At 41.7% G+C, this 12,496-nt stretch overlaps 4 protein-coding genes across 4 annotated transcripts; 3 read left to right on the top strand and 1 right to left on the bottom strand.

The window, feature by feature from the left end:
- Positions 1-372: 372 nt before the first annotated feature.
- Positions 373-1,815, top strand: LOC310999403 (trypsin-1-like; the record flags this gene model as incomplete). The annotated part of the gene is made up of 6 exons (XM_083989814.1): positions 373-412; positions 527-677; positions 775-1,025; positions 1,233-1,369; positions 1,491-1,592; positions 1,691-1,815. The coding sequence occupies 6 exons, from the start codon at positions 373-375 to the stop codon at positions 1,736-1,738; spliced, it is 729 nt and encodes a 242-aa protein (XP_083845940.1). The 3' UTR covers positions 1,739-1,815.
- A 1,826-nt stretch (positions 1,816-3,641) lies between these two features.
- LOC310999405 (trypsin-1-like) lies at positions 3,642-5,129 on the top strand. The gene is made up of 6 exons (XM_083989816.1): positions 3,642-3,716; positions 3,937-4,087; positions 4,197-4,447; positions 4,531-4,667; positions 4,778-4,879; positions 4,991-5,129. The coding sequence occupies exons 1-6, from the start codon at positions 3,677-3,679 to the stop codon at positions 5,036-5,038; spliced, it is 729 nt and encodes a 242-aa protein (XP_083845942.1). The 5' UTR covers positions 3,642-3,676; the 3' UTR covers positions 5,039-5,129.
- Positions 5,130-7,489: 2,360 nt separating this feature from the next.
- Positions 7,490-9,674, bottom strand: LOC310999402 (trypsin-2-like). Its single transcript, XM_083989813.1, has 5 exons — positions 9,629-9,674; positions 9,375-9,528; positions 9,016-9,275; positions 7,979-8,115; positions 7,490-7,851 (listed from the first exon to the last, which is right to left on the bottom strand). The coding sequence occupies exons 1-5, from the start codon at positions 9,669-9,671 to the stop codon at positions 7,699-7,701; spliced, it is 747 nt and encodes a 248-aa protein (XP_083845939.1). The 5' UTR covers positions 9,672-9,674; the 3' UTR covers positions 7,490-7,698.
- Positions 9,675-10,714: 1,040 nt separating this feature from the next.
- LOC310999396 (trypsin-like) lies at positions 10,715-12,457 on the top strand (the record flags this gene model as incomplete). The annotated part of the gene is made up of 6 exons (XM_083989807.1): positions 10,715-10,754; positions 10,900-11,056; positions 11,268-11,366; positions 11,471-11,637; positions 11,873-12,009; positions 12,102-12,457. 6 exons carry the CDS (start codon positions 10,715-10,717, stop codon positions 12,252-12,254), a joined length of 753 nt encoding a protein of 250 aa, XP_083845933.1. The 3' UTR covers positions 12,255-12,457.
- Between the last annotated feature and the right edge of the window lie 39 nt (positions 12,458-12,496).

The raw sequence follows: 12,496 nt of genomic DNA, 5'->3' as shown, positions 1-12,496 counted from the left end.
TCATCCCATGATTAAAACAATGCGATGAGCTAATGGTATTACGTATTTTCCAGCGGAGTAGTTATTCACACTTGGAGAAAACTTAACCATTATGTGGCAGTCATTATGTTAGGCTTGTTGTAAATATATTTTCTTGTACTCAGGGACTGAGCCTTGAGTAAAGTTATGATGTGAATAATCCAGCTGTTCCAGTCGTGTTGGTTTGAGTGTTATTACATCACAAGCCAGTGATTCCTGGTCATTCACCTTACATGAACCTCCTGTTGATGGTCAGTACCCCACTATCAAGTCATTGATATCATTGGACTAGTCAGGCAGCTCTGATTGGATATAAAACAGATTCAGATGCATTTTGAGTATCACACTGCAGCCATGAGGTCTCTTGTCTTTGTTTTGCTCATTGGAGCTACGTGTGAGTGTGCTACAGTATTTGTATAGGAGCTGGGCTTTCATACGTCATACATTTGTGTATTTAGATGACTGCAACAAAGTAATACCTATTTCATTATCATTAATCTGTTTTCAGTTGCCACGGATGACGACAAGATCGTCGGAGGCTATGAGTGCACGCCTCACTCTCAGCCTCATCAGGTGTCTCTGAATGTTGCGTACCACTTCTGTGGAGGCTCCCTGGTCAACGAGAACTGGGTTGTGTCTGCTGCTCACTGTTACCAGTAGTAAGTAGAAGTCTCACTGTAGATAATTTAGGCCTCACTTATTCGCCTGGGGGGGGGATGAAAAAACAATCAATCTCCCAAATTCTGTCTCTTTCAGTCAGATTCAGGTGCGCATGGGAGAGCATCACATCGGAATCAGTGAAGGAACCGAGCAGTTCATCCGTTCCTCTCAGATCATCCGACACCCCGGCTACAACAGCTACACTCTTGAGAATGACATCATGCTCATCAAGCTGAGCAAGCCCGCTACCCTCAACCAGTATGTGCAGCCCGTGGCTCTGCCCACCAGCTGTGCTCCCGCTGGCACCATGTGCATGGTCTCAGGCTGGGGCAACACCATGAGCTCCAGTAAGTTACACCTCTCACATCGTGTTCTCAACCTGTGGACTGATGTTTTTTCAAGTTTACTGTAAATATGTTTTGTTCTCCCTTTGTAATACCTACTAGGACTTCTGAAACTGTCTCTAAATATAAATTTCAAAAGAATTCACCTGCAGTTTCCAACGATACGCTCCTACCTAAAACCTTTCTTTTGTTTTTTGTTTTTTGCTGCAGCTGCTGACAGCAACATACTTCAGTGTGTGGAAGTCCCCATCCTGTCTGATGAGGACTGTAACAACTCCTACCCTAGCATGATTGACAACACCATGTTCTGTGCTGGATACCTGGAGGGAGGCAAGGACTCCTGCCAGGTTTGCATCTCTGCTATTCTCTACCACTATATTTATAAAGTGGACCACATTTTGTCACATTTGTCCAATTGACATGACCATATGAAGGTTTGTAATTTTAGAAATTCTGCCTCCTCCTCAGGGTGACTCTGGTGGCCCTGTCTTGTGCAATGGTGAGCTGCAGGGTATTGTGTCTTGGGGCTTTGGATGTGCTGAGAAGGACCACCCTGGTGTCTATGCCAAGGTAACGTTTCAAAGCATCAATTATGGATGAAATGTATAGCAAATACAGCAAATACACTGTTTAATGCAACAAACTGACTTATGTCTTTACATTTTCAGGTCTGTGTGCTGTCTGAGTGGCTGCAGAACACAATGGCCAGCTATTAACACCGTTCGACCTTCATATCAGGACAACTCAACATTTTTGACACTTCAAATACTACATTTAGTGCTGAAGAACAAGTCCATAAATAAAGTGCAAAAATAAAGTACTATGTTCTTTGAAGTCATTTTCTCTCTGTTAGAATTATTCACCTATTTAGACAATCTATAGAGGTTGTCAGGAGGTTACAGGCCATCACTTTTATCTATAATATGTTATTAAGCAATTAAGTTCTTACTCATCAGTTTCTCCGGAGCTGATATAAAGGACACAGACATCCAAAAATCACTCTATTCAAACTTCAAATGAACCACCATTTCACTATCTCTTATATCTGCATATAAAGATACAGAAATACATTTCATACATTATCTCTGATAAGATTACATTTAATGGAAAAACCATTCTAAAAGTGGTTTGTTTTTTTATTTGTATTTGATGAGGTTTATATGTCCAGTGTGGACTGAAAAAAGTAAAGATTTGGGGGATCTGAGCACCACGGTGCAATGACCTTATTGAAATTGTTTCTATTTTGTATTAACTGTACAACTCCTCATTACAGCATATAATTTCTGCCAGCATTTTACCTACTTGTTTCTTGTCATAAGTATAAGATATTCAATTTTCCTGATATAAATTGCTTTCTACCACTTGTGTCATGTAACTAAGTACATGTACTCGGTACAATACTTTTTATTTTTACCCCACTACATTTCAAAATTAAATGTCATCTGTCACTTTTATTTCACTACATTTGATTTGACAGTGACAGACATGATTTCACATATACGTACATGTTTTACAAAACATGATATGTTGTTATAGATTAAAAGTGGAATAATAGATTAGAAATGTGTGCACACCTATACAGGTGCGTTTTTTTGATTTTAAGTTGTGTTGCTCTAGTTGCAGTTGTGCAAAGCTAAGCTTGGACTGTCACCACCTACTAAGAATGGCAATGCTGTAACTTGACTCAAAAAAACAACATTGGATCCTTTTCCTGCTCTTCAATTCAACTTTAACCTCTAATAATACTGCAATAATACGTTTACTTTTACTTCTAATAGAGCATTTTTAAGTCGCAGTATGGCTACTATAGCTTCAGTAAAAGCTCTAATAAACTTCACCACTCCTTTCTGCTTGTTGTAAGTGCTTTGTAAAACATATTACAAAGATAATGATTCATTTCTCAAGGCAACCCCAGCCCCTGTGTCAGAATTTAGTTTTCATGTAACAGGTGCTGAGAAACACACAGCTGTGAGTCACTGTGTTTAAACACATCTAATTATAGAGGCGTCTTGTGTACTGTACCTGTGCAATATGACCAGAGAAATTAGCCAACTTTCAACTAATAGATGCAGGATTCAAACTTAAACAGTAAATAAGAGAATAATTATAATTGTTTGATAAAAAGAGTGGATTAAATGAGCACTGTGTCTGCATCTCATTAGCACACAAAAGCACAGTATTTCTTTTTCTGTATGAACCCAGAGTTTGCTTTCAGTGAACTGATGATCAGGTTCCTTTCAAATTATTGATGTGAAGATATAGTCTCCATTTATCTGGGATGTAAAGTAATGAATTTAGTTATGAGTGTGGACTGAGTGAAACAAGTCTCTTGTGGCCATAAAGAAACCTATTAAAATGCTGTAGTAATGCAGTTAGAACATTTAATACATGGATAAGTGTACTAACTTCATAATACAGGATCAGAGGGACATTTTCCAAAATGTACGGATAAGAAAGTCATACTTAGTCCTTACTTCGATGGAAACTGTTACATGTAAGTCTGGAAATGAATCACTCGACCCCAAAATCCCAGTGCAGCGACTGGTTCCTCACTGACCAATGAGGATGGCTTGACAGCAGGGCAGTTCTCCTGACTGCGGATATAAACCATGGGTCCAGGTGAAGTCTCTCATCGACAGGATCACTCAGCAATCATGAGGTCTCTGGTCTTCGTTCTGCTCATCGGAGCTGCTTGTGAGTGTGAAATCTTTCCTGAGCAGATCCACATGCTTCTTGCTGGAAGTCTCTTGGTCTTTATCCCAGACTAGAGCTTTATCGATGTTCTGACAGCAACATAATCATGTTTCAGTACTCAAATGAATAATGTAATAACAATGCATAATTGCAAAGATTCATTCTTGGTGCAGAAAGTAGAGGTAAACACCTAATTGGTTGCCAAAACATTTGTTCCCAGTTGCCCTGGAGGACGACAAGATCGTCGGAGGGTATGAGTGCAAGCCCTACTCCCAGGCCCATCAGGTCTCTCTGAACTCTGGCTACCACTTCTGTGGAGGCTCCCTGGTCAACGAGAACTGGGTTGTGTCTGCTGCTCACTGCTACAAGTCGTATGTCACTACTCAATATCATGAAGACAAAGTTTTGCATGCAGGACTAATGTGGTAATGTGTGGCATCCTGAAATTCAGTTGTCAAACATCCTCTCTTTCCTCCCCAGCCGTGTGGAGGTGCGTATGGGCGAGCACAACATCAGGGTCAATGAGGGAACCGAGCAGTTCATCAGCTCCTCCCGTGTCATCCGTCACCCCAACTACAGCTCCTACAACATCAACAATGACATCATGCTGATCAAGCTGAGCAAGCCCGCCACCCTCAACCAGTACGTGCAGCCCGTGGCTCTGCCCACCAGCTGTGCTCCCGCTGGCACCATGTGCCTGGTCTCAGGCTGGGGCAACACCATGAGCTCCAGTAAGTAACACTTCTCACACTGTGTTCTCAACTTGTAAACTGATCTTTTCTCAAGTTTACTGTAAATCTGTTTTGTTCTCCAGCTGCTGACAAGAACAAGCTGCAGTGCCTGAACCTCCCCATCCTTTCTGAGAGGGACTGTAAGAACTCCTACCCTGGCATGATCACTAATGCCATGTTCTGCGCTGGATACCTGGAGGGAGGCAAGGACTCTTGCCAGGTATGTAATTCAATGTTTAGGCAGGAGCAGAGCAAATGCTGTTATGAAATACTTGTTACGACGAGGTGTATTTAATTTATGAATCTTACCCTCTTTCTTCCTTCTTTCAGGGTGACTCCGGTGGCCCCGTTGTGTGCAACGGTCAGCTGCAGGGTGTTGTGTCCTGGGGCTATGGATGTGCTGAGAAGGACCATCCTGGTGTCTACGCCAAGGTAATGTTCAAGGGAGAAAGATATTTAATCATCACACTGCTACTAGTTAAGCTTTGATTAGGCTTTCTGAATATTGAGTAACTGATCTAACTCCAATGTTTTCATTCTCAGGTGTGCATCTTCAACGACTGGCTGGAGACCACTATGGCCAGATACTAAGTGAAACAAGTTCGGTCCAGCAACTCAACATCATTTGCTGTTTATTTTCCATCTTTTGTTCTGAACAGTACAATGAATAAACATTTCAAAGCATATCCTGTGGTTGTGGATCTGTTTTTATGTGCAGTCTTTTAAAAAAAACAAATTCTTGAAATCATCATCATTGTCATCAGTGATTACTCAGGCTTAAAAAATGAGACTTGCATACTGAGATGACTCATTTGAAACAAAGGTGGTCAAATATTGCTAGAAACCCCAAACTAGAAATTCACTCAAAAATACCTATTCTCCTCCTATCATTCTCATTCCTCATTAATTTTTTGACAATTATTATATAACTCAACAATAAAATCCAGAATCCATCCATCCATATTCTCCATTTTCATGTTAGATTATAAACTGGATCAAAAGGTAAAAAAAAAGAAAAAAAGAAGAACATATCAAAATGGACACACGGTCGGTGCACTTAAATATCCATAAGCTGCTATAGCTGCTTTTGCCTCTGATCATTCCCAGCATCCACAATTGAGTATGTAAACCTGGCTCACGTTTTTTTTAAGAAATGATAATTACATTTGAAACCTTGTTTGATCCCCTTAAGATCCTGCATTTGATGTTTGTGGCAAATGCTGCTCCCCTTTGCTGCAACATTTTCAAAGCAACCCTGCCTATCATGATATGTTTATATTCTATCAATGCCCCGTCTGCTGTTGCATTTAATGAGTTATTTCTCCGGTTCACTGAAATTAAGATTTTAACCCTCTTTATCAGCATTTAAATGGATTTGTCACGTATAGCTCGAGGCTCCAGTGGACTTTCTGCAGTTGTACCTCTACATTTTATGGCACTAGAAGTCTCATGACTCATTACAAGATGGATGTCTGCTGTGGTTGTTGCCAATTAATAATTCAATTTCATTCCCCTTCATTTGAATTATGAATAAATTAATCATAAATGCATATGCAAAATAATCTTTAAAGGGGACTTTAAATTTTACATTTAGTCATTAATTTTCTAATCTGTCTTGCTGTCATTTTCCATTTCATCAGCTCTTCTCTTCCTGTGTCACTGGGTAATGATGACGAAGGGGAGGCTGTGTTCATGGGCCGAGCAGCAGGTGCTTTGCAATCTTCTCTGTCTGTGGAGAGCAGATGGGGGATATTTCTGTGCAACTGCCCAGCGATTGATTTCAGACTGTCTATTGCTTGCTGTGAAAGTGTCAGACAAGATATGTGCCATCATTTCAGCATAAATGACTGCTGAGGGCTGATTCTCAACCAGCAGCTTCAACTAACCTTTCATGGACAGAGAAAACAAGGCAGTTGAGGTGAGCGTGACATTTCTTTTCTTGTTGAAAACTGAGAGTAATTGCAGTGTTTTTGAGCATCAAAATGTCTGTGACACAGTGACAGCAGTCTGACAGCCAGAAGGCATGTTTTCTTTTCTTCTGAATGCTGCTGTCAGGTGATCAGTCAAGGAATGTGACAGACTTCAAGCTGGTATTGCATCACTTCCTCTGGTCTTTCATTCTCATTCATTTGTGCACCAGGATTTTTGGAACCTCGCAGAATTAATCCTTTAAAACATCAAACAGTGTGTCTGTTTGAGATCGGATATTGCTCTAAACCGAGTCAGGATTTAGGCACTCCTCCCTTGAACTGAACTATGATAAAGGAATACCAGCATCCTCTAAATCCTAAAATTAGCTATTAGCATGCTAACTTTCAGCCATGCATTCACATTGTTCATCTCTGAAATCTATTAATTTCATCGTTGACCTTTTTAAACATTGCTGTTCATTGTTATGGGCCAAAAATGGCTTTACTGCATTGTCACACCATGTATGAAGGAGGGAGTTTCTGTTTTTGTTAAAGGATTGGGCCAACCTCTTACTTCTGAAGGGAACACATTGGAGAAATTTCAGTGTAAGCGCTCTTTCAGTGCTCTGACATTGATAAATGGGGAGTTGCGACACCTGTGCCCTTTCTTTCCACATGTCTAATGCATTCAGCAGACAGGAAATCAAAATGAGGGCAGTGTTCATGTGATCCAACAAAACTAAAAGACAGATAAAACCTTATCAACACTTTTCATGCAGCTTTTGAATACCAAACACCAGAATCTTTCTCGGCCTGTGCCTTATTTTGATGGAAATATTGTGGAGTGATTGTGACGTGACGTGGGTCCTTCAGGAAAAATCAATTCACATTCAATGTTGTGAATTTGCTCACAAGCCGATGCAATCCTGTGGACTTTTTTTTTTTTTTTTTTTTTTTTTTTTTTTACAGCACACTGATATTAACAGTTATTGTTGGACCGTGGTTTATATTCACTTTGGCAAAACCTTCACCACTGATTTGAAATGGAGCCCTCAGAAATGTTTTACAGTAACACAGTTGCCCAAGAGCGGGTAAGAGTATTGTCAACAATCATAAACACACTGATGCATCACAAAGTGGAAGGTTTTATTGGCTGTGCCCTAACTAAACACATCTCTTTTCCCCCTTTCTTTTTCTCCTTGTGACTCTCTCTCAGCTGCCCTCCTGCTGCTTTCCTCTCTGACACTTCCCACCACCACCTCCTGTCTCTGTCTCCTTCGATTCCCATCTCTCTCTCTGATTTCCACTCTCTCATGTAGCTCTGTGACAGGAGATCACAGTCTAGCTGTATGCAGCAAGAGTGTCGTTGATCCAGGGCATCAGAGAGCAGACTTTGGTGTAAACGCCGGGGTAGTTGGGCTGAGCGCAGCCCTGACCCCATGAGACGATACCCTGCAGCTCCCCGTTACACACCAGAGGACCACCAGAGTCACCCTGCAGGAGAGAGAGAAAGGGAAGCAAGTTTACTCCTTCCACCATCTCAGCATTGCACTCCATACATTTTTACTCAACATGTTCACAGATCACCAATCTAATGTGCCGAGTAATTGCATGACAATACCTGACAAGAGTCCTTGCCTCCCTCCAGGTATCCAGCGCACACCATGCGGTCAGTGATCTTGCCAGGGTAGGAGTCGTCACATTCCTTGTCAGACAGAATGGGGACTTCCACACACTGGAGGTAAAATGGGTTGAACACTGCAGGAAAGAAAAAAAAAGATAATGATAAATAGTTGAATCAGTGTTCTTAGTGTGTGTCACCAACACAGATTAAATAGGTGCAATATTGCAATTTGAAATGTTTCTGGAAATTCATTCATCAAACAAGCAACAACCTTTGATTGAAATTAAAAATCTCATCCAGACAATTTTAAAACAAATGAAAATGCTTGCCGTGAACTATAATTTGTGTTTTAATATATTCTTCCCACATGAAAGAGTTATGTTGTTGAAAATTTCTTAAAATTAGATTTACCCCTTCTCCCTCCCTGCAAAATCAATTTTCAACAACCATCTCCTACCACACTGCACAGTCCCTGAAGTGGTTGTGATGTGTCACAATTACATACCAACACTGAGATATTAAACTGTTGCAGCAGATGAGCCTTTAGTTTAAAACTCTGTCTGTACATCATTCTGCACAGTGATAGTCACACACACTTTTGACTAGCAGCAGATGTTAAATTTGAAAGAAGGGACAGAAAATAATGTAGACCTATAAATGTTTATATCTTGTTTTCTGCTAAATATCCATCAGTGTTTTTTATGCGATCATATATATGTCACTGAAATCTCAGCTCATTTCACGTGGTGATCATACAGTGTTTGCGATGTGAAATAGCACCTCTCCTCTTTCTCGTAAAGGTAAATGGTTCATGAGAGGGTGATCATTTTTGTGACAGTAATAGAGAGGCTCGGTGTTTTGAAGCCACATCCACTGAAATATTGTATTTCAGGCAGCAGTCAGGAAATTGATGTTTTTCAATTATTCCATTTTGTTTCCTTGAGGTTGCCTCTCAACAACAAAACAACAGGAAACATCAGAGTCACAGTTGAATGAATATTCTGACTGTCATCATGACTTGGGTAAAAGCTCACCCGAATCAGTGTAGATGTTCCCCCATCCGGACACCGTGCACATGTCCCCGGGTGAGGGGCAGGCTGTGGGTAGGGCCACAGGCTTGACGTACTGGTTCACGGTGACGGGGTGTACCAGCTTCATCAGCATGATGTCATAGTCCAGAGTCTGGTAGTCATAGCTCTGATGCCAGTAGATGGCATCCACCGACATGTACTGCTCTGTACCCTCGTGCATCCAGATGTGGTTGTCACCCAAGATTGCAATGTGAGCATAGGGGCTGAGGTAGAGGCAAGGAAGAAAATTATTGTGATTATGTGGGAATATTATGTCATAAACATGCATACGGAAGCGCCTGAAAACTTGACGTAATACAAACTTTTGCCAGCAGTGAGCAGCAGAGATGATCCACTGGTCGTTGATGAGGGAGCCGCCACAGAAATGGTAGCCAACGTTGAGAGACACCTGCCAGGGTTGGGAGTGGGCTTCACACTGGTAGCCACCTACAATCCTGTCGTCCGTAGGGGCTGCGGCTGTGGCGTTGAGGAAACATAAACATGCTTCATATTTACCAGTTACAGTACTTTGTTGATCTCTGAAACCTTTTGTGCCTATACTCCAGATGTGCTTTACCTGCAGCGCCCAGGAGTGCGAGAACAATCAGGCCAATCATCATGTGGCTGACTCGAGCCGTCCTACAACCAGACTGGACGTGAATGAGCTGTCACTCACTGCATTTATACCTTAACCCCTCTGTGTCTTTCCATGTGCACCTCTCCCCCACTCCTCCCCTCCTTCCCCTCCCCTCGCCTCCATTCCTCCACCCCGTTCCTCCCACCCACCTCTGACTCTCTGTTCACTCCTCCTGCCTCCATCCCTGCCCTGAAAGAACTGAACAGTCTTATCTTTTCATATGCCAAATTAATCATGTTAGTTAATTAACATATAACATATTTCTGGCCTTGGGGAGTGTATAGTTGCTTCTGTTCTACAGGTAATTTTGTAGATTTTTTCAGCACCTAGCACCAAAATAAGTGTATTATTCTTTCTTTTTTTTCTTCCCTTTTTCTTTTTAAATTTATGACATAGCTAAGTCGCTTTTTTTATTATTATTAGCAAACGGCACAATAAATGATTCTAACCAATTCCACTACATCACTGCCTAAAGGCCTACAAATGAACAAAATGATTATAACTGCTCATAATAGAGCTACATATATTATGATTGCAGTTTGACATGGAAAAAGCACACAGCACGCAGCTTGTTATTGTACTTTGCTGCTTCTGAGACCACAGATGAGTTTTTTCTCACCTCATCTGGCTTTTGTTCAAGGGCAACTAAAATCAGAGGCAAACAACAGCACATTTACTTATCTTTTTTTTTTTTTTTTTAACCCCCAGTGGGTTAATATCTAAAAGAGGGCTGTGTACCTGTTTTTACCTTTTGTATATTTCATCTTGCCAATAATGGTTAACCCATGAGAGAAACATAAACAGGTGTTAAATGTTTGAGACCTTGGTTCACATTTGTGAATGAGGCACACAACCATGACGGAGGAAAGAGTATGATAAGAGAGTAGTTTGAGTGCCAAAAGGTAAGTACAGAGTGTGGGGACGTGGATTGGGTCAACAAGGGGCAGGTTGAGACCATTGGGACTGGTGGGATATAAATATGAGCTGGGGTGTGTCCAGGTGTCTTCTGATCATTCACCAGACACCATGAGACTGCTTGCTCTGCTGCTGATGGTTGGAGCTGCTGGTAAAGAGACAGAAATACCCACATTGACAAAGACACATCCCCTTTTACACATGTCAGAGATTTCAAAATGAACTATCCTGCTGCTCTCTTACCTCTTCCAATGTGTGTTTGTGTGTGCATGTGTATGTTTGTGTGTGTTTGACAGTGGCAGTTCCCCGTGAAGATGGACGGATCATTGGTGGCCAGGAGTGTGAGCCTCACTCACGTCCATACATGGCCTCCCTCAACTACGGCTACCACTTCTGTGGTGGGGTGCTGATCAACACCGAGTGGGTGCTCTCTGTTGCCCACTGTTGGTACAAGTAAGTAACTACATTAATGAAGGTTCATATATATCCTTTGAGAAAAACAAACAAAAGCACTTGTTGGTGGATGACAAGCCAATTTTTCCAGTTTGAATTCTGATTTGAATGGCTATTTTTAAAACGGAGAAATATGGACATTTAAGATGAATAGAATTATAGTAAACATATGAGAGTTTTTCTGCTTTCATAATTTCACCTCATGTTCCAGCCCCAACGCTATGCAGATCATGCTGGGAGAACACGATGTGCGAGTGTTCGAAGGCACTGAACAGCTCATGAAGATCAGCACCATCGTCTGGCACCCTCAGTGAGTGACAAGATGATCCGCCCCAGCTGAGAATCTTTTTTCACGTTTCACGACTCAACGATCTTTGTTAATCGTATTAATTGTATTTTTTATATTTTGTATAGGTATGATTATCAGACCCTGGATTATGACATCATGCTGATCAAGCTCTTCCACCCTGTGGAGGTGACTGAGGCTGTTGCACCCATCCCAATGCCCACAGGGTGCCCAATTGGGGGGCTCCCCTGCTCCGTGTCTGGCTGGGGAGACATTGACATTAGTGAAGAAGACGGTGGGTGTGAAATAGTGATTTGGGGATTTTAAATACACAGCCACTACGGTTACAATATGTGATATGAATATGGCTCAAAATATGCTTGATTGTTTTTTGGGTTTATGTGAAAACTACATTACTGTACCTATAGTTGTTGTAGGAAAAAGTATACATATGCAAGGGGATTTGTTCTCAAATTCAAAAAGGAAGAATATTCCCATATTTAAGTGTTTCTATCCTCTGTCTGTTACAGTGTTCATGCCCTTCCGTCTGCAGTGTTTGGATGTGCCAATAGTTGATGAGGAGGCCTGTAAGAACGCCTATCCTGACATGATCACACGCAGGATGGTGTGTGCTGGATACATGGATGGAGGCAGAGATGCTTGCAATGTGAGTTTCACATTTTTCCAAATGGTTTCTGGGCTCAAATGTCCGTATGTGCAGGACAGTCCTTCACTGTCTGTCCGCTCTGTTCTGAACAGGGTGACTCTGGCAGCCCTCTGGTGTGTGTGGGAGAACTCCACGGCCTGGTGTCATGGGGTCAGGGATGTGCCAAACCTAACTTCCCTGGTGTCTACGTCAAAGTGTGTGAGTTCCTTTACTGGATTGATGACGTCATGGCAGCCAACCCCTAAGGAAATCACCGGATTTCCCACTTCACTTCCTCCATGTGCCTTCGTCTTTTACCTGCCCTGTGTCTTACAGTTCATCCCTATTTTCAGCCCCAACTCTTATTTTTCTGTGTTCCCCTTGTGGCTTTTCTCCTTTGAAGTTTTCTCCCTCACACATCCAGACTCAACAAATGTGTCAGAACACAGAAAACAGAATAAAGCAAAAGTTGTCATTTGTCTGTTCGCGTTTTCATGCCCGTAAATGA

This window comes from Trachurus trachurus, assembly GCF_905171665.1.
Source record: "Trachurus trachurus genome assembly, chromosome: 16".
NCBI classification, from domain to species: domain Eukaryota; kingdom Metazoa; phylum Chordata; class Actinopteri; order Carangiformes; family Carangidae; genus Trachurus; species Trachurus trachurus.
Note: the sequence above shows the minus strand (reverse complement) of the source record. Positions and strands in the feature narration are given on the sequence as shown.